Source organism: Alosa alosa, chromosome 5 (genome assembly GCF_017589495.1).
Source record: "Alosa alosa isolate M-15738 ecotype Scorff River chromosome 5, AALO_Geno_1.1, whole genome shotgun sequence".
Classification (NCBI taxonomy): domain Eukaryota; kingdom Metazoa; phylum Chordata; class Actinopteri; order Clupeiformes; family Clupeidae; genus Alosa; species Alosa alosa.
In genome coordinates, this window is record NC_063193.1 from 23,934,470 (window position 1) to 23,962,256 (window position 27,787).

At 41.7% G+C, this 27,787-nt stretch overlaps 3 protein-coding genes across 3 annotated transcripts; 2 read left to right on the top strand and 1 right to left on the bottom strand.

Annotated features, from left to right (window-relative positions):
* The first annotated feature begins 521 nt into the window (after positions 1 to 521).
* Positions 522 to 8,307, top strand: sftpbb (surfactant protein Bb). The gene is made up of 10 exons (XM_048244420.1): positions 522 to 658; positions 1,061 to 1,119; positions 5,797 to 5,871; positions 6,040 to 6,150; positions 6,349 to 6,486; positions 6,597 to 6,671; positions 6,935 to 7,118; positions 7,558 to 7,700; positions 7,791 to 7,871; positions 8,047 to 8,307. The coding sequence occupies exons 1-10, from the start codon at positions 556 to 558 to the stop codon at positions 8,089 to 8,091; spliced, it is 1,014 nt and encodes a 337-aa protein (XP_048100377.1). The 5' UTR covers positions 522 to 555; the 3' UTR covers positions 8,092 to 8,307.
* Positions 8,308 to 10,915: 2,608 nt separating this feature from the next.
* Positions 10,916 to 22,073, bottom strand: usp39 (ubiquitin specific peptidase 39). Its single transcript, XM_048244252.1, has 13 exons — positions 21,833 to 22,073; positions 21,227 to 21,305; positions 20,905 to 20,999; positions 20,631 to 20,767; positions 19,313 to 19,465; positions 17,447 to 17,672; positions 17,055 to 17,130; positions 16,770 to 16,836; positions 16,353 to 16,541; positions 15,910 to 16,052; positions 11,538 to 11,673; positions 11,366 to 11,452; positions 10,916 to 11,240 (listed from the first exon to the last, which is right to left on the bottom strand). Exons 1-13 carry the CDS (start codon positions 21,879 to 21,881, stop codon positions 11,187 to 11,189), a joined length of 1,491 nt encoding a protein of 496 aa, XP_048100209.1. The 5' UTR covers positions 21,882 to 22,073; the 3' UTR covers positions 10,916 to 11,186.
* A 268-nt stretch (positions 22,074 to 22,341) lies between these two features.
* c5h2orf68 (chromosome 5 C2orf68 homolog) lies at positions 22,342 to 24,832 on the top strand. The gene is made up of 4 exons (XM_048244253.1): positions 22,342 to 22,597; positions 23,041 to 23,156; positions 23,249 to 23,400; positions 23,632 to 24,832. Exons 1-4 carry the CDS (start codon positions 22,488 to 22,490, stop codon positions 23,752 to 23,754), a joined length of 501 nt encoding a protein of 166 aa, XP_048100210.1. The 5' UTR covers positions 22,342 to 22,487; the 3' UTR covers positions 23,755 to 24,832.
* Positions 24,833 to 27,787: the final 2,955 nt, after the last annotated feature.

A 27,787-nucleotide genomic window follows, 5' to 3' on the forward strand; every position in this document is an offset into this window, starting at 1 on the left:
AATCCACATGAGCTACAAAGTGGCGACAAGTTCACAACTCGGGCTGTATCACATCCAAATGGCTCACCTTGTCTCTCAACATTAGGTTACAGTAAAGTCGGCAAATAGAGAGAAGCTGTATTTGTATTTGCTTAAACATAGGCTATGATGTAAGACGCTTGTGAAAGAAGGATATGCAGCTTTCAAGTGACAAAAACGACAAATTCCCAAGTTCACATTAAAGTTGTTGGACATGAAAGGCCACAAGGACTAGCCTAAAAATGAACCACAACGTGATGACAAAAGTGACGACGAGCGAGCTTCCAACTGGGCAACTCGGTTAGCAAAATATTCTCCCAGTTCCCCACCTCTTATTCCCACATGAATTGACGTGAATAATGATATTTTCACTGGGAAAAATGTTTTCCCATGTGAATCAATGAACGCACCGATTCGGAACTGGCTGACGTCACTGGCTGACGTACTAGTCTCTCTCGTACTTGATAGGTTTGAGTTTGGGGTCAGTGTTTCCGGGTAATCCCAGTCTTTGACATAAATGTCAAGAGCAGGTTCTGTATGCTGTGTTTACCTCTTGTCCTTGCCGTTAGTCCGACACACCCCAGCAAAATGATAGCTGCGATCCTCTCCAGTCTGGTCATTTCCACTGCTCTCTCCGTGGGTAAGACATAGGTCTAATATAGCCTAAAAGCCTACGAAGTTTCTTTCTATAATCATATTCTCCCCGCGTCTTCTGCAACAACATCATATAGGTTACTTTTTCCTAAAAATCCCAGGAATTGTATGTATCGGTTGCTTACGGTTGTTTTTACAGTTGTGTGGTTCTTGTAATGTATGGATGATAGGCTATGGATTGCCAGCTTTAGCCATACAGTCACATAAATGCATGCAGCCTTCATTTGAGCATTTTGTTTTTATCCTAACAGATGTAAATGTAAAAAATTAGCTAATGTGTAAATAATATGATAATATGATAACTTAGGCTATCTAAGTAATAGCCTACTTTGCTCTCTGATTGTCTGTGTGTGTGTGTGTGTGTGTGTGTGTGTGTGTGTGTGTTAAGGGCAAACAAGAGTGGTGGTACATTCTTTCCCCAGAGAAGATAACAATGTTTTAATGTTGGTGAGTAAGTCCACCATACTCACATTCTTTGGGCAAGGCTTGTTTTACTTGTAGCATGTGCTTCTGTGTGTTTATTGCCTTATGTGTACAGATAGATAGATAGATAGATACTTTATTGATCCCCAAGGGGAAATTCAGGAATTCAGGTGTACGTGGTGTGAAGGGGTGGGGTGGGTTCTTGTAAGACTTTTTGTCTCACTTCTCTATACTCAAAGGCTTAGAAAGCACACATTTCCCTCTTCTGATTTCATATAGGCGTTAAAGAGGAAACTCACCAGTGCACGTCTGTGTGTGTGTGTCTGTGTGTCTGTGTGTCTGTGTGTGTGTGTGCGTGTGCGTGTGCGTGTGCGTGTGTGTGTGCGTGTGCGCGGCACTGTATGGTGCCTGTATAAAAAGGAGGATGAATGTTTGCAGTAAGTAACAAGTAACGGGTGTCCAGTGAAAGTCAGTGAAAGCAGACAGTGTCCTAGAGCAGGGCTTCTCCCTGCAGGCTAGTCTACTCTGAAAACCTGACTGAAATCAGAGACGTTAGCTCCTGATTAACTAATGTGGTTTGTTAAGTAAATCAGCTGTGCCACTGATGAGTAAATGATGGAACCCTGCAGGGGGTGGTTGTAGGCCTACAGGAGAAGCCCTGTGTTAGGAGGAATAGAGAGAGAGGGAATGTAGATTTGGGAGGCTGTCTGAATGCTTCTGTGAAAGAATGTGTGTTTAAAGGATTAAGGGAGAGAGAGTGTAATGTTTAATGTCTGATCGAGATTAGTTAGCTCAAATCCTTTTCTAGCCATGAAGGCTAATAGGGCCAGTGGTTATGTCTGGTTTCTGTGGTGCTAAGCAAATGAGAGTTGTAGAACCCCCCTGGTAAAGGTACACAAGTGCAGCCGTGGCCTACTGGTTAGCGCTTCGGACTTGTAACCGGAGGGTTGCCGGTTCAAACCGTGACTTCAAAACCAAGGTACACACCGAACTGTGATTTTTGTGTACTGTTACTCCCCTAACCCCTGGATGAGATACCAGTCCATTGCAGGTAGCCCCCAGCCAAAACTGGTACACATTTTACAGCTGAATGGACTGAGACAAGGCAGGTGAATTGCCTTGTCCAAGGGCACAACACACATTTTTAAATCGAGAGTAAATGAATGTTATTCTGCATGTTTATCTATGCATGTGTGTGTACATGCAATATGTGTGTGTGAATGGTTACACACCTATGGATCCTATCTTACACCCACACATCATGGCGTCCTTAGCAACGAGTCCCAGGCAACGACTCGTCTGTTTGGATGAATATCCTTAGTATTCGAATATTATTGGGGAAAGTGTTGCTTTTTTCAGGCTATGTTTTCGATTGTAAGCAGATTCCTTCTGCAGAGATGCACTCATTCGTCGTCAGAATATCAACATGCTGTTTTATTTTTTTGTGCTTCTTGCTCTTAAAGGAAATGGCAGATGTCACTCTCATTGGTTTAAAGGACGTTACACCAAAAACACACCCATATACAGGGCCAGCCGATTTTTTAAATACGAGGTCAAAAATGAAGCTAATTTCAATTGGGTGTTGTTGGGTCTGAGTCACTTCACTCACTTGAGAGGGCCCTTCCTTTTCTCTCTCCTGTCTATCTTGTTGAATTTCGAATTAAGAGACTAAATAACTGATCCATAATTGGTATTATTTAACAAAAGGTTATGTTTAGGTCATGCTTATGAAAAATGAAATTAATATAACATTTATTATTCATCCAAAATAACATTAGTCAATGTATAATTAGAAATTTCCTTTGGGGACGAATAAAGTAATCTATATGATGTAGGTTAGCTGAATCTCCATTGAATTTCAGCATAAGACTATGGGCCCTATCTTGGCGATCTGATACGTCTGGTCAGAGGCACAAGTTTTAAGATATTAAAGGCGTGGCCAGTCAACATTCACTAATTTAATGGCGTGATTTTGTGATCAAACGCTGGGTAGTGGGCACAAAAGGGTTGTTCTTATGTGTCTTTATCAGTCATGGGTGTGTTTTGGGCGTGACATCCTTTAAACCAATGAGAATGACATCTGTCATTCCCTTTAACAGCAAGTAGCGCAACACCAAACAGCGCATTTTGATAGTCAACTGCGCATTTGAAGGAATCTGCTTGAACGCGAGACCGAATGGAACACAGGAATTCCACTAAACCTGCCTTTACTGAAACCTGTTTGTGACTAGCAAGTATATTAATATATTATATTAGGTTATTAACCTACATGCATCTGCACTTGCATATTATTTGAACTCATAGGCAAATTTGTTTTGATTTAGCCCAGTGATATTCAACCGGGGGTCTGTCAAATGATTTCATCTGAAGCATTTATATACACATACATAAATACATAAACATAAACAGAACGTAGAAAAGATGATTTGTATTTGTTTATAAAACATTATATAGGCTACATATGAGTCTTCATGCAATCATGTGATCACCGTGGGAACATGCACCATTTAGTTAGCGTCAAAACCAAAATAAGTGACGACCATCTGCCCCAGAATCTGTGCCACTCACCAGGGTCAGACGAACTCTCACTAGGTAGGCTATGAGATATTGCATCCATACTCAAGTTGTGATTGTTAACTGAATAGCTGATGATACACCGATACATTGTTTTTTTTAAGCATTTGATAAAGTAAAATGTCCATTTTGTGTTTCAACATGAACACTTAGCGGAGTAAAAAGATATACAAAGCTTCTCTTTTCCCCTTGCTTCACTATCGTGACCCTGGTAACTTTATTGAACATTTCAGAAGCTCACAGATGGTTGGTCATGTGATTCATTGCTAGCACTCTGATTGGATGGTCTCGTTGCCCCTAAGTATCCAAATCTTTCAGATAGAAATTATGTTGCCCAATCTTAATGGGAGTGTCGCTCAGCAACAGCCCACATGTTAACATGTGTAGGGGTGTGTGTATGCGTGTGTGACTACTTAGTTCCAAATATCAGGCCAAATGTCCGTGCTCAGTGTCTCTCTCAGCCAAGGGGTCCTTGGGCTGAAAAATGTTGAAGACCCCTGATTTAGCCTATCACTCATTTTTATTCAGGTGAATAGACACCACATCAGGCAGAAATTAACATGACAAACGTCAGATAACCTACCGTAATACTCCAAATAATAGCCCAGGCTTTTATTCACCAAACTGCATCGGAGTGTCTACCCATATGACTACCCATATGACTAGGCTATCCGATGACAATTACAGCTCATCATTCATTTAGTGTTGAGATGTTGTTCATTGAATGAGATAAGATCCAAATAGCGGGGATAGCTAGAACAGATGACACACGTTTTAATCAAACGTAATTTACAAAGACACTGAAAGCTCATATTTTGTCACTAGCAACCTATGTCTGTCCTCTGTCAAATACAGTTGCATTTTCAGCCCTGACCAAAACCGTTCAGGAATTATTTATGCAAAAGTGGAATGTGCGTAATGTTTCATTCTCCCTCATTTTCGGCACGAATGAAACAGCATGAGAGAGCATGAACCATATCGTTTCTCCCGTATTTTATTAAGCAAATTTGACAACAGTCAGCGTCATCATAGTCTTCAATCATAGCCTAGGCCTACTACTTTCTCTTTATCGCCATAGCGGTATAGAATAAAGAATAACGTTTGTGAACCCTTTTGTTTTGTTGCCGGCATAAAAACAAGCTTACCATCGGCCTATCCGCAAATTTGAAACAAAAGGGATGAATTGAACGATGTCGAAGTCAGACATATAGGCATCGTTTATATTGAAAAAAATTATACAATTTGGAACTCTTTTCCCCACCGCAGTCTTTTAATGCCATCTAATCACAACGTTAACGTGCGCAGTCTGCACCATACTGGCTTAAACAGACGATCTGACGGGTTTTGGAAGATTAAATAGGTCTACAACCCGAAACTAAAAAACAGACCAGGCCTCTATTTGAGACCGGCCTTTAACCCAAACCTGTAGCCACACCAGACGTTTAAAAGAGACAGTGTCTATTTGGGACTCAGCTATTATTTGAAGTTTTACGGTAGTTTGTTTATGTTGGACTTTGTGGGTTTGTGGGTTTTGACGTGCGTTCAACAATTAGTTTAGGTGTCTGTTTTATAAATAAAATTCACTCAGTAATTTCTAACTAACATTACTGTGCTCTTGTTTTGAGAAGTTAGATTGTAGCTACAACTATGTGTCAAGTGTTCCTGAGTTTGCAGTGCTAATTGTCTCGCCAGTTCTACTTTCACTTAATAAATTAAACGAAACCTGTAGAAAAATATACAGAGAACATTACCTCGGTGTCCTCAATTGTAGATACGTCCATGCTCATGATTAATTAAGAAACATAAGAACAACCTTTTTGAACAATGCACCTGATGTCTTATCACTTATTACGCCTTCAGATAGCAGAAATAGACTTGACGCGCCTTAAATGCACTTTAACCATACACTTCAGATCATGTGTTTCAGACCATTACAATAGGGCCCTGTGTGTCTAAGATTGTGATATTCAATGGTCATTTGTAGTTTTTTTGTTCAGACATAAGCCTTTGCAATCCTGTAAGTCTGCTCACACACAATGCTTGTACACTATCACACGCACGCACACACACACACACACACACACACACACACACACACACTTACGTTTTGTTGTTTTGACCCAACAGACAGAGGGTGTGTGTGAGGACTGCACCAAGATAACACAGCTACTAATGGATGTGGACTCTCCCAGTTCCATACAGGTGAGGTGTGCTGAACACACACACCATGAGCGCTCTCAGTCAGAGATTAGCCATTGGCCACTAGGTCACAAATACACACCAACGTGTCTCTTTTTACATCAGTCGTGTGCATTCTTTCCATGTCACCTCTCAAACACAGTTTTTTTTGTGTGTTTGTTCACGCTGTAGCTTGAGCTGCTCAGGAAAGCTCTGCATGGAGTGTGTTTGCAGTTACCGAAAGGAGAGGCCTTGACCCGTTGCTACCTGATGGTAGACAAACACCTGCCCTCAATAATGAAGGTGATTACGCATTCGCACACACACACACACACACACACACACACACACAGACACACACACAGACTTGCTCTCTCCCCCCACACACACACACATGCAAACATTCAGTTGCTACTTAATGCACAAATAATAATATATTATTATTATTTATAAAATATGTATACATTTTATGTGTATTATATGTGTGTGTGTGTCTTGCAGCACCAGATTGATTTGTGTCCACTGCTGGGATTGTGTCCTATCCGCTCATTACAAGAGAACTCAAAGCCTTTGACCAGTGACATGGTTGAGATCAGCACAACACGTGTCTCTGTGGGAGGGACCAAGCAGAATACTCAGGTGTGTGTGTGTGTATGGATGGGTGGGTGGACCTATTTGCTATTTGCTCTATTATTTCCTTGTCTTCTCCAGCTACCAGTCACTGACTCTCTCTCTGTCCCTCCCTCCAGGGCGGTCCTGTCTGTGCTTTGTGTGTGCTCCTCCTCCAGAAGATGGAGGACATGCTGCCGAAAGAGAGAACTGAGGTTCACACGTGCACACCTCTCACTTCTCCTTCATCTTAGTAACAGTTTCAGTGTTTGTATCTGAGCATGTGTGAATGTTATTCATGTACATATACTTTTTTTTTTTTTTTTTTTTTTAGACTGGTCTTGTGGTATTCATCATCAGACTTCTGTTATCCCACTTGTTCTGTCTACCTGTACTTGTTTCTTGCAACCTTTCTCATTCACCCCCTCCCCCCGCCTCTCTCTCTCTCTCTATCTATCTCTCTCTCTTTGACTCTCAGGAGCAGATAGTAGAGCTCATGGGGAAAGTGTGCAGCATGTTGCCAGACAAATATAGTGAAAAGTGCAATGACTTCCTGCAGAAGTATGGCAAGCAGGTGGTCGACTTCCTGTTGTCTGATGCTGCGCCCCACACCATCTGTGTTCTTTTGCACCTGTGCCTATTTGAGGAGGTGCCTCCTAGAGGTCAGCCTCTGAACTGCACTCTCATAGCCACAGAAATACAAACCAGTGCCACAACAATGCTATGAAGTCTGAAACCTACATTATACCTACATTTCTCATGTGCACTCAAAGTGTTGAATACCTGGAAAGGTTACTGACATATTAAATTTGAAAGCAAAGTTTTAATGAAACAAATTAAATATTAAACTGATTATGTGGATACAAAGTACACCTAAACCACACCTTGTCTTTTAAACTTGTGATTTCAGTCACAGACTAGTGCTATATTTTATTTTGAATACAGAACTGGAAAACTTGACAGAGTGACTTAAATCAATCTAACTGCCTTGAGACCATAAGCTGACTGACACCAGACTGTTATTCCAGACACATCAGACATCTTATTGTTGTTCAAACATGTCCCTGGAATCAGCAGTTTTCCTCTTTTGTTGTTGAGCAGAGTATGCCCTGGCCTCCGACTGCACCTCTTGTCTCTCACTCTCGGCTCTAACGCGGTTCCACCTCGGACGGAACGCCACCGAGACGCAGACAGCCTCCCTGCTGCAGAACATCTGCCAGCGGCACCCCAATGCTGTTCCTCAGGTACCCCCTACAGAACACCACAGCAGAACAAAAAACATTCAATTTGAATTGATTTTGTTACTCTGCTTATCCCTGTTGTTATTTTCTTAGTGTGAGGCCTTTATCCAGCTCTATGGACCAAGACTCCCCAGAATTTTGGGGAAACACGATGGTGGACGGGATGCTTGTGAGGTAAAACAAATCCAGTTTCTTAGTACACTAAACAACAGAGTACTGTACACCACAACACATCATCATAGTGTGTTGAAGTCTGAGGGCTGCAGTTTGTGTTTGTTTGGCTTGGCATACTAAGGTGACCATACTGTACCCTAAGGCGAGTCCATGTGTGTTTGTGTTCACTTCTCAGAAAGAGGACTTCTGCCAAAGCCAGTGGTGGGGAAATGTTAACTAGAGCCTTTACCTGTCCCTTCCTAAACTTGAAGAACCACATTTACTGCTTATTTAAATTAATCACTATTGTCATGCGCATCAAGAGCTACATCAGAAGATTAAAGATGAATTGCACTCTTTTTTACCGGACAACAATACACAATAAGAGAACAACAGTGAGTGACAGTGACTGTGACTGTTGGAATTGTCCATAATGTTTCACATATGCTTCCCACAGCAACAATGTATGTAAACTAACAACTCACCTGTCCTTTGCCCTGCATGTAAATCTGTATATCAGTGTGTGTGTGTATGTGTGTATTTATGCGTGCTGTCCTTTGGGTTGTTGGGGGAGTGACACAATCAGCCATGGCATCTAGCATTCTTACATCTCGTTGTTTATTGCTATCTTCATATTCAGAGGAGGTAATACAGAGAAAAGAGGGGGGAGGGAGAGAGAGAGATGGAAATACAGCCAATATAAGAATATAGGCTCTGGGCATCCACTTACTTGAAGTCAACAAACCAGTTTCCTGTTTGTTGACAATGCTGTCAAGCAGCACCTGAAAACGTGTGCTCACCCTTATGTTGAGCAGCCACTGCACGTAGGCTGGCAACGACTTGAAGCCGAGCAGACTGGCCCACAGCAGTGCTCCTTAGAGCCGCTCAAGGACATTAAGACTCGCGTACATTGTATTTCTTATGCTTTAGTTCAACTAAAGCACTCTTCTTCAGGTGCTTGTTGACGGCCATGTCAACAAACAGGAAACTGCCTACCTCAAGTAAGCTAGTGCACAGAGACCATAGTACAGGCATGGGAGAGGAGTAGCGTACCTCTATGTCAAATGCATTGGTGATCACGTGTAGGGATGTAACAATTACCGGTATAATGGTAAACCGCGATAAAAAATGTTGACGATAACAATTGGCGTTTTCATTTTAAATATCATAATTATCACGGTTGATTAGCACGGTGTGGAAACCATGTGTTTAATCCTTCCCAGCTTCTTGCGAGCCTACTTTTGGCATACAGTAGGCCTGGTACAATTAAGCAAAATTTTGATTTTAAAAAGCGGAACATTTTCACTGCAAAACATACACTGTATCATGTAGCCACTCAGCGTCTTTTTATGGTCGCATCCACATTAAATCCATTCCACTCACGTTATCAGGAAAATACAGTAGCCTAAAGTTTTATTTCGAACACTTACTTTGGTCTCACTCATTGGATCCAAATAACAGAAATAGCAAACTCCAAACAAATCATGGTAGGGTAAGTTAAGCTATAAGCACATAGCCAATTAAACATGACCAAGGAAAAAGCGAACGGGACACTTTTTGAAACTATTTCAGTTTATGTAGGCCTATCAGTGCTTTCTGAACATATTGAACACACTTTTAAAAATACCGCGATAATACCGAGAACCGTGATAATTTTGGTCACTATAACCGTGAGGTTAAATTTTCATACCGTTACATCCCTAATCACGTGTGTCTATTTACTTCATGTGACTGAATCTTCTCTTGCACTGATCTTTGCTTTTTAGCTTATTTGCACATTTTTTAATGCACTGTATCAGCGATGTACCAATCTCAGTGTTTTATTATTTTGAACTGATGTGATATATCAGGGAGACAAAACTGCTGTAATTTGGAAATAAAAACAGTTTCTGATAATACAAAGCTTTGTCTGATTTAACAGAGTGGCAGTAGTGGTAAAGCTTTTGGATGAGCGGCACAAAATATATTTCATTTGTCATTTTCATCACAGACTCTACATGAATGCTCCATCAGTTACACATCATTGCGGCTAACAGACGATTTAGTGTGCAACCTGAAATACAATATGCTCACAGTGGAGTATAACATACAACATGACTTGCGGAAGAGTTCACAAACTGTTTATTCTTAGCATTAACGGAAGGGTAATAAGACATCAGACAAACACTTGATTAGTTTATTATAATGGTTGTTAAATACAACTTCTACAATCTGCCAGCTACCTGGACCCTGCACGGAAATATCAGCGTGATTTGAGTCTGTAAATCCCCAGGTCATAATTGGTCACAGTCTATTTGTCTGTTAGACCGTTTGGGTTACATCATGTCAGAAAAGGAGGAAGCGGTACAGGCTTTTGCTGAGGTTGTTTCCGTGCAAATGATCAGACATAGTCTTTAATTTGTTTTATTTTAAGTTATGCTCTTATGGTGTTAGTGTAGTGAATATTGCTATTGTTATTATATAGGTTGCTTTGGATAAGAATTAAAGAATTAAAAAAAATTAAGCTAAAACCATATCTGCCTGCCAGAGTAACCAGAACACTTTTGATGGGAATGAACCTAAAGTTCCAGTAAATAAGCTTACTGACCCACATGATGCAGGAATACCTTCTTATGGCTGCATACAAGCCTCACAGAAAGGAGCAGCAGTGGTCTATGGAGCAGTAAGGATTATGGCGTAAGAAACTCAATGGAAAGATCCCAACGTGCCTGAACCTCAATAAAATCAACATGAAAGCTCACAGATGCAACCTTGTGGCACTATTAAGAATTACAAGTACTGCACCATTTACTGCCAGAAGTGATGAAGTGACAAATGTCTGTTGTTGTTTTGTTTCTTTATCCTGCCTCATTTTACAAGGGTTTGTTGTGGGTGGAGTTTATAGAAAGGTGTCTATTGTTGTAATACCACAATTTAGTACTGCATTGTACGTTGCACCTTCACCTTGCTTAAAACAATACAAAATACACATAAAACCCCATATGAATTATAACATGGATACATATTCACACCATCTCCTCCACACCATCTACTGTGTAAGAGTGAAAAGAAATGTTACAAATGAGTGAAATGTTTGTAGTCATTTTATTCCATGACTCAGCAGGTAGATATTCAGATAGCATTGTTGGGCAGCATTCCTCAGACCAAATTATTACTTGCCTTTGTTTTTCATTTGATAAGCTTGTAAGCTGATTTTATCTGCTACAATAACAGCCACCAGAGCTCAAAACAAGAGTTTCAGGTTTAAAAGTAAAACATGTATGTATAAAAAAAAAAAAAAAAAAAAAAAAAGTCAATTTCTTTTAGCATACACACAGCAAGCATGATAAAATACTCTCAGGCTCCTGTGTGACTGTCTTCATCCTCTTCACTCTGTCTTCTCTTCCAGATCTGGACACAGAAACAAACACACAAACACACACACACAATCAATTAAACAGATTTGGTAGATAGATCTGGTAAACTTTTAAAATAAACGCATGTGTTTGAATACGATTCTTTGAGTGAAAAAGTACCTGTATATACGCCTCAGACAACGTGATCATCTGGGGAAGAATATCTGTAACCTGTAGATCCTGCAGCTCATACCATTTCCCAGTGCCCTGCAACACACACACACACACATTCAGATTTGGCCTCCACAAAGGTCCTTCAATAGCTGACAGACACACACAAACGCACACTTACATGATGTAAAACGTGGATCCTGTAGGATCCTTCTGTCGGTTTCCCATCATGCACCACGTTGGCTATTAGGTCATAGGTGGTATGTTTCTCTGTAGCCTGGGCCTCTTCTGTCAAATACTCACGCAGGTCCACACTCCTGTAAAAACACACAAACACAAAGTGAGTAAGACGAAAGTATCTGAGCTCCTTGCCCACAGATACTGATGTTGAAATAAGACAATCATTTCCACTAATGGCAACAGAAAAACACAAAACTCTATATAAACGTTAAACATTCAGCTTAACCAGAGACGTTCTAATGACACTCAAGAATCCTCCATAGAAATGTATGGGGTTAGTCCATAACGCTAATGTTAGTTGTCTACACATATCCTGCACCCTCCTGTTATGTAGCCTAAGTAACCAACTGCATTTTTGTATTTTTGTCTTATTTTAGTGATTTGGGGGAAGATATTTATATTGTTCAATTCAGCTTTAAAGGAACACGTCAACTTTTTGAGAAAATAAGTTTATTCACTGTCTCCCTCTAGAGTTAAAATGATACATACCCTTCTCGTCTCTGTGCATGCAGTAACTCACAGTAACTGCACAATCGTAACTGCCTATAGCAAAAAGTCGGTTACCACCGTCCGGTTTTATAGCCTGTCCCGAAATGTATCCAATCTCCTGAATATCCCGTTTTCATAGTTTATTTCAATTTAGATATAGCCTATTGTTGATGGGCAGTTCCTTGTGTAACTATCATTGCCTATAGGGACATGGCCCAAACTAGGCATGTAGGGTTTGTACCACTGAGAGCTTAACGCGTCAACAATGATCTAGATTTTAGGCCTACTACAGGATTTGAATAGTCTACCTCATTTTATGAACTTTGGACCCCTGAGCCCAGATGTATAGCCTGTTTGTTTGACATCTGACCTCATTAACCATCATTTGTTTGACATCTGGTGCTAACCATCAGCACTGGTGCTGTGTTTTGAGTCCACTGCTGTACAACATCTACACACATGACTGCAAAGCCAACAGTAGTCATACCTCCATCATCAAGTTCGCAGATGACACAGTGATCTTGGGCCTGATTAGTAACAACAATGAACAGTTCTACTTGGATCAGGTTGATGAGGTGGCACAGTGGTGTCAATCTAACAGCTTGACACTGAATATCAATAAAACCAAGGAAATGGTAGTGGATTACAGAAGGCAGCAGCAGAACTACAGTTACACCCCACTAATGATCAGCGGGCAACCTGTAGAGAGAGTCAAAAGTTTTAAATACCTTGGTGTCCACATTACTGAAGACTTAACATGGACTGTTAACACTCAATATGTTCTGAAGAAGTCCAGACAACGACTCTACTTCCTTCGTCAGCTAAGGAAATTCAAAGTTTCTACATCCATCATGAAGGCCTTCTACACTTCAGCGGTTGAGAGTGTTCTAACTGGTAGCATCATCACCTGGTATGGGAACTCCACAGTTAGAGATTGTAGTACTCTGCAGAGAGTAGTAGCCTCAGCTGAACGTGCTATAAGAACTCAACTCCCTGCTCTACAAGATATCTATTCCAGAAGAATACTCCTAAGAGCCCAAAAAAGATTCTGAAGGACTCTTCTCATCCTAACAATGGATTATTCCTACTGCTGAAATCAAGAAGACGCCTATGTAGTCACAAAGCCAGAACTGAGAGACTCAGGAGAAGTTTTTATCCCCAGGCCATCCGAACTCTGAACTCACACTATACTGACTTTGCACTCATTCACTCCTCAGCACTCATGACCCCCCCCCCCCCCACACACACACACCTACAAGACTTTTAGCACTTTTACATCCCTCTCCCTATGCTACAGACCTTTTTATTTATTTTCTTATTTCATCACACGTCAAAACACACACACACACACACATCTGACATTCTCCAACTTTTGCACACTTTTTATTTATTATTTTTGATTTCTCCTCCATCTACCCATGTCCTTGATTGCCTAGCCTTTCTTTTTTTACCCCCATTAATGCACAAATAGGCATTGACACCAGACATAATTTCACTGCATTTCTTACTTCCAGTAACTATATGCATGTGACAATAAACTTCCTTGTATCCTTGTATGTGATTTCCTGTATTCTGGTGCATTTTGAGGATGGTCAATACTTTAATTCAATCAGATTCATAGCCTACATCCTGATTTGTTGATATTGAGGCAGTGATTCCATGCAAAGGCTTGGGCTTCAGGGCCCCCTGACCCCTTGGGCCCCTAGGCCTGGGCCCGGTAGGCCCGTGCAGTAATCCATCCCTGGCCTACCTGACGTCAAATACTCAACATTGTTTGTTATTGATAACTTTGAATGCTGTGTTGTTTTCGGAAGCTTTGGCCCAGAGTGCCAGCAATCTAGATCATTGTTGACGTTAAGCTCTCAGTGGGTACAAACCGTTTATTTCTACATGCCTCTGTTCCTGAGAAATCCCAAGCTAAACAATGGCTAGTTTTCATCAAAATCCCTGTTTTATTTTCTAGAAATGGAGATAGCGTCTTTCATGAAATTGAATGAATGAATGAATGAATGAATGAATGAATGAATGAATGGTCGCCTGTAAAGTTTCCGGGAAGTGACCTGGCGAGACTGCCACCTAGTAATATTCCCACGAAAATGGCCTGGTTTTGACCTGACGTGCATGAGTCACTGATTCGACCCAAAGCGGCAACCATCAAAAGTTTTATCAGTTTTTCATGAGTTTTCGATCGTCATCTATTTCAGTTCTATTCATCATAGAGTTCCCAAAATCACACATAAGGTGTGTTAGAGTGTCTATTTTCGGAATTAAAAAAAAAAAACTAAAATCGCAATATTACGTTTTTGGCACTCAAACAAAAACGCAATATGGGTGGTGAACTCAAACTGTTAATATGACAGGTGTCCACAAGACTGACAGGCCAGGCCAGTAAAAAGAAAATCAAATGTTTAACATAATAAGTTATTCCAATGTCTGATTGAGACATACCAAATAAAAGTGGCTATAGGTGGGGCTAAGGTATGGTAAATGCAAATCTAAGTCATCCCCCTACTTATTTCTTTAGCAAAGAGGGAGCAAAAGCAAGCACAAGCACCAGTATCTAGCAATCAGGCCAGCTAAGATAAGTTAAGTAAGAGAAGTTTCCTCTTATGAGAATACTTGAGATGTTTAACATTTTCAGGGCTATGCACAATCTTACTGCACACAAAGTCCAATTGTCTTGTGGGTCTACTGTCAAATGGACTTTTTCACTTGTGAGCAAAGCATTGGTTGGGTCATCGATATGTCCAGGTTTTTTTTATCAGACATCAGACAACCCTACCCAAAAGTGACATAAGAACTCCAACATTTTCACATTTACCTGTTATGACTTGTATAGTTACAACATAGGCTACAAATTAGCAATTTTTTAAGCATATACAAACTGTGTCCTCATTCAGGAAAAGCTTCTTGGACTGAGTGATTTGCACACATCACCTGAAAAGCTGCAGTAGCAGTGCTTCGCCAGAATGAGAATGTAGTTCCAATCATGTATATGCTTAGAAAATCACTGTGTTGCCTTTTACATGGAAACTTTGTACACATACACATTGTAAGTATATTAGTCACAACATGTAAATAGAACAATGTTTGAGTTCTTTTGTCACTTTTGGGAGATAGGCTAGTTGGAACTACCCACCTCAATGAGCTATGCTAAGCTATGCTAACGGTGGGTGCTTCAGAATGAGTTACTGCACGCACAGAGACCAGAAGAGTATGTATCATCTTTTTTAACTCTGTACAGAGTGAATGTGTGTAACGGCTTCTACACACAGTTGCGTTCCGTCAACGCATGCCAGTGGGTGTTCCCGACGGTAGCTATGCAAATGACTTGAAGTATAACCGTAATTTGATTGGTTGGTGCCGTCCGTCGATTGGCTTGATTGGCCGGTGCCGTCTGTCAGTGCAGCAACAGCTGAATTTCTCAACGCGAGCGACAGGAGAAACGCGTTGCAACAGACCCACAATTCAGTTCGGCAACGGATGACATGAGCCCATGTAAAGTGAATGGGATGCGTCTCCAGCACTGCAACGCACGCAACTGTGTGTAGAAGCCGTAAGTGTGTGAGTGAGAAGCCTGAGCCTTCAGTGAAAGCCTGGTTGTGTGAGACTGCTGTATGTATTAGTATGAAGGTTTGTGCATCTGCGTCAGAGCTTGACAACATCATTCTACATGTATAGGTAAACAAACCTGTGTCTGTGTCTGTGTCTGTGTCTGTGTCTGTGTCTGTGTCTGTGTCTGTGTCTGTGTCTGTGTCTGTGTCTGTGTCTGTCCATTCTAAACATGACCATGGGTGTGTGTGTGGTGTGTGTGAGTAACTGACGTGATGGGGAAGTTCACAATGGTGGGGTTCTTCTCCACAAAGAAGTTGTTCTTGGTGAACCTCTTGATGTAGAAGATGAGGTATGGGGGCAGCCGTAGCAGCTGGAAACGCTTCAGGAAATTCTCCTTGTACGTCTTATACTCCTGCCAACAACACAGCAATACAAGTTGAAAATGTAAATATAGGCATTCAATAGCATGTGTGTTCTCAGTGGTTGTAAAATGAGGCCGGATGATGAACAAAAACATCAGTTTTGATGAGTGTATATACAGTGATGTCCCTGTGTTGTCTCTGCAAGGGTGTGTGTGTGTGTGTGTGCGTCCGTATGTATGTATGTATGTATGTATGTATGTATGTATGTATGTGTGTCCGTGTATGTATGTATGTATGTGTGTGTATGTGTGTGTGTGTGTGTGTATGTATGTCTGTGTGTGTGTGCGTACCTTCTCTGTGTTGCCGTTGAACTTGGTGAGGATGTTGAAGAGGGGGACCTGTGGGATGATGAGCTGCTCTTTCTCGTCCTTGTAGAGCGGCGCAGTGGGGAGGTCCAGGGTCAGGTAGAGGAAGGGAGCCTCGCTCATCACCTCCTGGTAGTCCTCCGTCAGCAGGAGGGCCTCCTTCTCCTCTGGGGGCTGATTATATTCACACACACACACACACACACACCACTTAAATGAGATAGGCTAATTGGGAAGCTTCACACAGTGAAGTTCATGTCACCTTCAGCTGAATAACAGTGTATATTAGGAGAATAGCAAAGAGTGAATGTGTGAGTGTGTTACCCCTCACCAGGTGAGGATGTGTATGTGTGTGTGTGTGTGTGTGTGTGTGAGAGTGTGTGAGAGTGTGTTATCCCTCACCAGGTCAGGATGAGGCAGTTTCTTAGAGAAGATCCGCATGGAGCCCTGGAACACTTTTGTGATGATGGCTGCAAATAAGGCAGAATTTCACATTTTTATATAAGCAAAGGGCAAAGTGTAAACACGATCACATGCAAACATTTACATACACACACACACACACACACATTTTGACACTCAAAACTGTGTCAAGACATTTGAAAGAAACACACACGCTGAGCAGCTCATCATCCCACAGGTCCCCCTCTTCAACATCCTCACCAAGTTCAACGGCAACACAGAGAAGGTGGTTTCTTCTTGGTGCCACCCAAAGCACCATGTAGAGCATTGAGGAACCAAGACAGGAAGTCCACAGAATCCCCTGTGGAAGCACACAGATAACAATGTGTCAACACACACATGCAACATTTAGATTTTAATTATACAAGTAAAGACAAACAATTAATCTATGAACACAAAAAACTAGCACTTCATTCACAGTATCTCAAAAGAATTGTAAAAGTATGGAAAAAAGGCATAAACATTGTGTGTCAGCCTTTAAGAGACCATTATCACAACTGCCAAATACACAGTAAGCCCAAAGAACAATCCTGAACACCTGAAGCACAGATGATCTAGTAATAAGCACACACTCCACCTGGTGGTGTAAATGAACATCATTAAACAGGCCGTCCTACCCTGTTTGGTGATCTGGAAGTTCTTCTTGGAGCAGAGCACCACAGCCTGCAGCATCTCGTGGGGCGAGACGTGGGCCTTGAAGTTGCGCGGGTTCCACAGCTTCCTCATCAGCTCCCCAAAGCGCTGCACCAGCAGGAACATGATGTCACCCGGAGGCCGGCGAATCCCACGGTAGTTCTCCTCCTCCAGGAAGTAGTTCCTCAGGGGAGGTACATTAGACAGGGCCTTGAAAGGGAGAGGGAGAGAGAAAATCATTTCAATCTATTTGCATCAACATTGTAACCCACAGTTATGCATATAAGTAGGACACATTTCTTAATTTCTTTGGGGCAGCCGTGGCCTACTGGTTAGGGCTTTGGACTTGTTACCGGAGGGTTGCCGGTTCAAACCCCGACCAGTAGGCACGGCTGAAGTGCCCTTGAGCAAGGCACCTAACCCCTCACTGCTCCCCGAGCGCCGCTGTTGTTGCAGGCAGCTCACTGCGCCGGGATTAGTGTGTGCTTCACCTCACTTGTGTGTTCACTGTGTGCTGAGTGTGTTTCACTAATTCACGGATTGGGATAAATGCAGAGACCAAATTTCCCTCACGGGATCAAAAGAGTATATATACTTATACTTAATCAGAATTCTTTAAGAGCTGTACGCACTCATTGACTAGCCTAGAAATCTAGACGCACCCTAGCGGCAGCAAATGTAATTTGCTGCCAGGGTAGTCTAGCAACCCTCTGTTGGCCTGCAAGCTGGAAAAATTAAACTTCGATAAGGCCAATGACATTGTGTATAGAGTCGGTAGGTGGGCTTAACATAATGATGGCATTGTTGTAACGGTTCGGCGTCAATTCCCTGCTACTTGAAAACAAAGATAAATGTTGCTGAGAGAGAGAGAGAGAGAGAGAAGAGAGAAAGAGAGAAAGATAGATACTTTATTGATCCCCAGGGGAAATTCGAGGCCTCAGTAGCATACAGACAACACACACACACACATTCACTAACAGCAGAAAAAGTAATTAAAAGTATATAATATAAAAAACACAACTAAGCAATAAGGACAGTAAAAGATAAAGAATATACTAAATATACTAAAATACAAATTATACTAACTAACACTTAATCTAAATCAATTCTAAAAACAGTATCCACATAGTGGGTGATTAATCAATCAAGAGGCGCTTGCAATGACTGAGGCAGGGACTGAGCCTGTGATTCTCTGTGCATAGTAAGGTATATAAGTATAAGTATAAGTGTATATACTCGAAGGTAAGGTGCTCTGTGTGAGTGAGTGTCATGGTGATAGTGCAAATGAGTAAGTCCAACAGTGCAACAGTGCAAGAATAAAGTCTATATTTCTATATATCTATATATATATAACTATATTAAGAAAAGGTATAAGTGTGGCCACAGTTCGGCTGTGGCATGGAGGGAGGGGTTATGCATATGTGAATTGGCGAACAGCGTGACACGAGTTAAGCTTTTTTTTAAGTTGGCAAAAGTTTGAACTAGCCAACTAGCTCCGCTGGTGGGAAAACGCATGGGACTCATAAGTTGTAACACCATCCTATTGCGTGCAGAGGGAATTTGAAAGACAACCGATTATGCCGCCCCTCAGACTGAGCACTGCAAACGGTGAGTCCCCAGACCCTACATCTTGATGTGGGTCTGGCTCATCAGGCTACTCATTGACACCATAACGAGCTGATATGCCAGAAATACAAGTGTGTGTGTTTCAGTGTGTATACCTATCTATGCATCTCTATCTGAAGACCTCCACTAATGTAATTGAAATGCCATTACTAGTCCAGTGACTTGCATAGCATTTACAGATGTGTTTGATGGACTAAGAAAATGAGTAAGATCTGCATGTGTACCTGCAGCACTGCATTGGCATAGTCATTGGCTTTGATGTTGTTGAGCCCCACGATGCCAGGCAGATAAGTGGTGCCATCATAGGCACGGTAGAGACGGCCCTGCTTGTCCAGTCCGCTAATATGCTGACGAGTAAATGTGGGCTTCAGCACGTACTGCAGTGTTTGAGAAAGGGGAGAGAGAGAAGAGAGAGAGAGAGACGGCAAGAGACAAAGATACAGAGAAAGGGAGAGAACACAGTGAGACACAGACAATGATTTATCATTGATTGAAGATTTATGAACCTGTGCATAACTAACAACACATCTTTATGATTTGCTTCAATGAGTAATCCTTTTACATGAGGTCTAAGGAATGCTTGTGTGGGGCACTAGGACTACATGAGTGGTTGACAGCTAGTCAGAGTATAAATATGCATTAATGTGTACGGCTGTGTGCTTCTGAGTGTAAGTACAGATGCAATTACATGTATAGCTAGTAGGGCTGTCACTTTACGTTCGAAAATCGATTGCACAATCGATTGGACCAACCAACACAAGTTTCGAAAACTAAAATAGGGAATCGAATTTAACCAAATATGTACACTATTAATTTTAAACAAATTAAACAAATAAAAAATCTAGATGTAACAAAACTCACAAACAAGCAGAAAAATAACAAAGAATTCCGAAGTGCAGTAAGCATTGCGAAAGCTAAAAAAGAAAATTCCCACCAATTTTACGCATCGGAAACAGCTGTTTCAATCGACTGCTGTGCTGCTGGTGTTTTGCCAAAAAATTAAGGACAACGCGATCAACCTGTGCGACATGAGAGAGACGAGTGATAGGCCCTAATAACTTGAGGAGTTCGATATGGAAGCACTTCGGGGTTTGGGTATATCAAACTATGGAGAAGGACAAAGCGGCATGCAAACTGTGCAGTCGTGAGTTCTACGTAGGCAAAATTTGTTTGACATTTCTAATTGTAAACGCAGCCACGTTGAAGCCTGCAGTAATGTTTTTCACTGATGTTATGACAGTCCACTCTGCTTATTGTTTTTCGAGAATGTTGCACTCCTGTTTGTCATTGTGCACGAAACTTCACGCCAAGAAATCATCAGAAATATTGCTGGCTTGTGCGCCTTCAAAGCGCCCTTTACGTTAGGCCCTAATGCCTGTTAGTTGTTCGTGGATTGGCCTATATTTGGCGTTGAAAATTAAACGTCTTTTGACATGAAAAATCGATTTTACAATCGATTCAATGAACAATTATGTCTAAAACAGGATTTTTTCACAAAAGTGACAGCCCTACTAGCCCTATAAGGCATTTATGTGAACTCACCGTGATATCCTCTAGCGAGGAGTCAATGATCTCGTAATTGTCAGGCAGACAGTAGAATTTAAGTGTGTGCAGATTAAGGAATACATGGTGAGTGAACTGTACACTGTGTGTGTAGGCGTGAGACTTCTGTCCTCTCCCTGTAAACACAGAAAAACACACGTTATCAAGGGCTACTGCAGAGTCAGGCTCAGAAAATCAAACATTTGGCCTCCTTGGTCTAACTGCCCAAGTCTGTATGTCTGTGTGTACATATGTAGGGTAGATGAAGACTCACCCTGAAAATACTTCCCACAAACAAGACAAGCATACACATTTATGTGGGACAACGAAATGGAGCACAGCTTCTCAAAGTCAAAGTCCAAAACACTCCTAAAAAACACAGCCAGTATGAGTTATCATATCCAAATGTCCTGTATGGGAGCACACTTTGTGTGTCTGTTATTTGTTAATGACAATAAACTTCATGACGTGTCAATAAACTTCATGACGTAAAGATAGAAAATATTATGTATGCAAACTCTTTTGAGATACAGGAAGTGTGTGAGCAAGAGTGAGAGAAACAAATTAAGATGGTGTGTCTGTCTGTGTTGGCCTGCCTGTTGATGGTGTCAAGGTAGGGGCAGTGGCGACTCCTCTTGTCCTCGACATCATGCCCTCGACCCACTTTTACAGGTACTGTTAAATTACATTGATAGGGAAAAAACATTCCAGTACATCAATCAAAATATTATTACATCATTATTGTTAACAACACAGTTAGATCAACAAAAAAGATCTTCCAATAAACAGTCAACAGGGATGTGAGGCACATACATGTAGGATTATTTCATCCGAAAGTTCACCTTGGATGAGCTAGCATTAAAGAATACATTACTGTGCAAATTAGGCACATCAGTTATCATAAGTTATCAGTCTTCGACAGAATCACCATAAGTTCTGGTTAACATTAGGCTACACAAGTAGCCTACTCAGTAGCTAGCCAAATGACTAAAACCAGCAATGTCACTGAGACAATTAATCCCATGTTTGCAACACAAACTAATGCTGCCGGATAGCAAAAAACATCTCCGTCTTTACATCATTTGCGACTACATGTTGTTTACTTAGCAACTAGATAAGTAACGTTACCTTATTACAACAGCTACTGCAGGCTTTGCTAACAATATAAAGTAAACCATAACGTACACAACATTGGAAGTTACCTTCATCGTCGTCTTCGTCGATTTCACGTTCACGCTTTATGGTCGCCATTCTCTTTATGATCACGTATTTTCCCGCAGTAAATAGAGGTTAATTGAGAAATCTATGCACAAATGTTGAATTCATACACGAAATGTGTTTGTATGGCCGAAAGCACTCTGAATCTCCCGGTTACGACCAGGTTACGACCAATGGTTACGACATCTTTACGACAATTCAGGCCAACTGAAATCCTCCCCAGAGTGATTGAGCAGAGAGTGCAAACAGGATACTTTATCAGAGACTAAAGGATCTTTGACTTTATCTTCACAAACAGCTCTCAATAAGGATTACTCTCTTACCATTTCCATCCCTACACATCTTCCTTAATATAACTAATTTCGTTAAAGGCAGAACTATTATTTTACCTTAAAGACAAACATGTAAGAAAATACTATCATATGCATTTTCCATTAGATGGCAGTAATGCTTTATGCATTGAACTGAGGAAAGAGAAAAGTCACTCCGTGTATGACATATGTTGGACATCAGTTTATCGGTTAAGGGTTTTAGAAGCATAACCACAACAAGCCAATGATGCGGTGGTCCTGTTTGGATGAGCGTATTAAGAAAGATAACTTTTACTTAATGTAACTGCTTGTTCCAGGAATAATCACGATGGAGGTTTTGCAGGACGGGGAAGAGCATGCACTGAAGGATAAACGAGGGGGGCGTTTGGACATGACTCACGGCTTCTTACACCACATTAGACGAAATCAGAAAGCAAGGTAAAGTTGATCGACTCAGGTCTGTGAAAGTGACCCCATGGAAGTGTTTTTGAAGTCTCTTGTGTAAGTTGTAATTTCCCTTATGCAAGACTCGACATTAAAATATTAAATTCCCAGTTCCTTATGGTCTCACTTGTACTTTCTCAGCTAGAGGCTTAGTAACGCATGCGCAGACGATGCTTGTATGAGTGTTGACGCAGGGGCCTTGTTGGCCGAAGACTGCTGGATATCGTCTTCAGATATAATGTGCTTCACTCTTGCGGACGAATAAATGATTAAAGTCTAAATAATCTACGCACCACCCCTTACCCATACAACCACTCAAGTCCAGGGGGGGCGCTTTGGAAATCAATGATGGATTGAAGTCTGAATGATGGGTGGGTTTCCCCCTGGGCCTTAGTAGGCCCACAAGTTAGACATGTGTTGATATGTGTGTTTTGTAGAGATGATTATGATAAAGAAGTGAAACAGGCCAAAGAGAGGCAACGGCGCAGGCATACAACCACCCCCTGTCGACCTCGACGACCCGATCTGCAAGTATATCATCCACGCCACCGGAGTAAGTCAGTGATATGAATGTGCATGTGCTACTCACAGGCCTGTGTACACACGTCTAAGTTATGTGCATATGTGTGTCCTGTGTCTGAGCAGACGGCTTGGGGCCCAATGAGGCAGCAGATGATTGGCAGGAGAATGAGAGTGGTGACAGCAGCACTGAACAGGAGGGAAGCTCAGCCTCTCCGCTCTTCTGGCTGGACTACCAGGCCGACAGTGGACACATTACTTCCTTCATCGTCTGTAAGGTGTGTTGGTGCGCCGGCTTTAAACAGATGTTTGCAGCAATATATATATATATATATATATATATATATATATATATATATATATATATATAAAACATTGTTCTACTGTAAAATACACATTTGAAGTAGCCATACAGAGGCTAAAGCTGAGAGATTAATAGAGTGAGGGAAGGTGAAGGGAAAACAACTTCGTGCTGATTTTAATTATTTGTTTGTTTGTTTTTTTATCAGGAGGACGATCCTGAGAGTGTGGTGTCGCGGGTGGCAGAGGAGAACATTCTAGACTCGGCCATGAAAACCGTGCTGCTGGCACGCGTCCGCAAGGAAATGGACAAACGGCGTAACAAGCGCTGAGCAAGCAGCTGTACTTACAGAGGGGACAGACCATAAGAACAGCAAAACCGGAGGATGAGAGAGAGAGAGAGAGAGAGACAACACAAGTGATATTAGAGGAAGAGTTGTGGAACTGATCGTGAGGAGTGAGTGTGCGTGGACAGAGACGGCAGGTGAAGAGGTGCAGTGGACTGCACAGCGCTCAGGACTCCTCAGGGAAGAGGAGCAACGAAGGCAGAATTACAGCAGCCAGTCAGGTCGTGGAGCTGCTCTCACAGGAATATGTATGCTGAGACAGACTGACTGCTCGCATCAGAGTTCAAAGGTCATGACTTTTCAAGTGCAGTCATGGTGGTCTCCTGAAACACAAACCACCATGGACGCTTTTAACTCTCTCTCATATCTTTCACACACACACACCAACTCCTACACAAACATAATCTGGTTCACCTGTTCATCAGTATCAGCAATCTAGTGGAGGGTTATGAATTAGTATAGCTGGATCTGCCTATGGCTGCAAGAGTTGTGCATGTGTTTTCTTTGTTTTGTAAAGGTCCCTGTGGTGTCATCATTGTGTGTTTTCAGTTAGAGTGATGGCACTGCACATAGAGAAAACTGGGTGAACAGTTACAAGCATAAGAAGATTTGCAGGTGTATGGAATGAATGTGTCTATTAGAATAAATTGATGTGTGTGTGTGTGTGTGTGAAACAAGAAAGGCTCACCTTGCTTGCTGCATTGTCACTCCAGTCAAACATTGATTGCCGTTTACTCTTTTCTCTGTAAATGTTATAACCTCTTTGATGAAGGTAATGTTTTTGGTTAGATTTGTTGTTTGTCTGTCAACAGGATTATACAAAAAAACAATATGACCGATTTTCATGAAACTCTGTGGAGTGTGGGCTGAGGAAGAACCGGTTACACTTTTGGAACAGATCCAGGTCAAGCCCTAGATCCAGGAATTTTGTTCCATCCTCTTTAACATTGCAAGAAGGGTCACATTGGCCTTGGCAGAGGTCTGTGTTCTGTTCTATGTGTGTGTTGAAATATCAGTGTGTGTGTGTGTGTGTATGTCATTAAAGGGATGTGTTACAAAAGTCTCATGTTTTCCTTAAACATTATCATACCCCTTTATTTAGCAGACACTTTTATCAAAAGCAACATGCACTGCTGGGAAGACATACATATCTTATTGTACTCTGTGGAACTCAAACCCATCTTGGTGACGTTGGCACATTTCTCTGGCTAGAGCAGGGGTTTGAAATTCATTCACATCCTATCCCGTTTCTGTTCTTAGAATGGCTGGTGATATTCTTTGGGTGCGAGTGCTACTGATGATCTCAAATAGGTCTACATGGCAGGAGGAGATGGAGGCATGCAGAGTAGAGTGGGGAAGGAGCAGGATAGAGATCTCTGAGCTAGAGGAACACTCTTCACATAGAAACACAATGTTGGACAGCTGAGAGCTGTAGCTTGACAGTGTTTGAATTGTTCGACCAGCAGAGGGTGGCATATCTTCAGGAAAGACATCTAAACCTCTGATATGCATGTGTGAGTGCAGCTAAACAAATAGAGGCTGGTGCGTGTGTGTAGTAACAGGAGAGTAAGCACGGTGAAGCTTTTGACTTCAGGCTCAGCCAGTGAGGCTCCTGTCAGATTCTTGTAGCAGTACACAGTGTGCTATTCTTAGAGCCCAGGCTAGCTATGTGTGTGTGTGTGTGGGGGGCCTTGAATGGTCTCTTTCCCATGCTCCCATGACTTTAGTGCGTTGTGATTGGCCACTTAGGAACCTAAATGTAGCATGCAGTAACAGCTTTTCCCTCTCTCTCTCTCTCTCACACACACACACTCATGCATGTTCACAATTCTCCCATGCACACTCAGAGGTGCATATGGGATTATGTAACAGCTCCACAGGGGTTTGTCACTCAGACACATCAGCAAGTCTAGCTCACACACCAGCATACAGAAAGGCAATAGCAGGTTAGGGTCATTCTTTCTTTCTCACTCTCTCTCACGCTTAGTCCAGATAGTTGCCGTTGCCAGCGAAGGCTAAACTGAAAGATCACACATGCACATCTGTTCTTCTGGATCAAATCCCTCATTTCCTGTCGCGAGCATATTGACTGCCCATAGACCCGTAGATAGGAAAAGCACACATGCGCAGAACCACTCCAAATTGTTTCATGTCAGTGCCAGAATAAACGCCTCAGAGCTCTGTATTACCTATTTGTTATTTAACCTTGATATTACCATAAGTCCTTTGAAATAAAAAATCTCAAGTGGGCTTTAATTTGATCAGCATTGCACACCACAGTACAAAGTTGGCCAAGTTCTCAAAGATATAAAAACAACTGTGTAAAGAACAAATATCAATGCACCACTTAAAATACACTGCCCGTCCTTCAACTCAGAAACAGAACGACATTAAACGGAAATGGCATATCAAAAAACGATTTGTCAGAGGCACCTACTGTACACTCTATAGTTATTTAGTGATTTATTATGGCTTTGAGTTCACACCGAAAAAAAAGGTAATGTTCTGGAAGTTGTTCCACGAAGTTCAGAATTAATCTTGGGTTCCTGGTGGAGTTGCTGACTCGTGGAAAGATTATATCAGCTGATAGAAAGTGATGTGAAGGTTGGAAGATATCAGGTGTGTTAACTTACAGCTTTGTAAATATTTATATGCCTGTAGTGTAAACTCCATAGGCCCACTGATTACCACAATGAACTGAGAAAGCACCACGGAACAGATTTGGTAAAAGAGTGATCGTCACATGTACATACACTGAAACTCATACCTTATAGTGTATGAAAACATACACATACACATCCAAAGGGGGCATCCTTCTGGATTGCATCATTCAGAAACCCTACACCTCTGCCCCGTCCATCTAACTGTACTCAGACCAACTTAGAATGTGCCACACCCTGACCTTCAGGATCACCCTCTATCTCAGGACACATGTGGGTTCCTGGAGGTCTGGACACTGACTGGGTTAGCCAAGCACACGCTCATGCACAGAGGTACATGACCTCAAGCACTTATAAGGTTTATAAGTGTATCTGTGTGTGTGTTGGACATGGTCAAAAAAAACTGTTTCTGGTGCACAACATTTTTGGTGCATAAAAAGTCCTCTATGGCTAAGGGGAGAGGGGAGAAAGTTTCAATTGCACATGAAAACCTTTTTTTTTTTGTTTTGCCCATGTCCCTTTGCAGCCTCTGTAAGATACAGAAATGGACTTTGCATGCAGAAAAAGGCTGGAGCCATGATTCTTTGACACTGTGTGTGTGTGTGTGTGTGTTTTTTTTTTGTGTGTGTGTTTTTGTGTGTGTGTGTGGGGTGTGTGTGTGTGTGTGTGTGTGTGTGTGTGTGTGTGTGTGTGTGTGTGTGTGTCGTCCGTGCATGCGCGTGTATTTATTTAGACTCATGGAGACATGTTGATATACAGTAGATCATGTGTCAGAGTGGCCGTGGTGTTGAGTTCAGATTTCACCTGTCGTCAAATTGACCATTGCCTTTGACACACCGTCCATTTTGCACTCAAATGCATTCAATACTACTTGTTGAAAGTTTGAAGTAGTAATCTTTTACTTAGCTTGAACTACTAGACTGTTATGCTGTGCCCTACAGCAACTGTTTAGTTTAATTATAATGCCAGTTGCAGCAGTCAACTGTTCTATATCTATGAAAGTTTTGTCTTGCTTAGCAATTATTAAGCCATTGTTAATTAACTCTGCGAATATGTTTTGTGTATATGTGTAACTGTGTGAGTGTGTGTGCACAAATATTTTGCATCTCTGTTCTGTGGTTGACATTTTGAACCTAACTCACTGGCTATTCCTGGCCAATTACAGTACTGTATAGTGTAAGGAGACCCCTGCACGGACACACTCAGGGCCAGATCATGAAATATACCCCACTCAATAATAGTGACCACATTTGAGATGCGCAAGCTCAGGGTTTCTTTGAGGTTGTTAGTGCTACTTCCTAAGTAGTTTCCTGCTTGGAATTGTTATGTCTACATCAAAGTCTGTGTGAGTGCTTTTA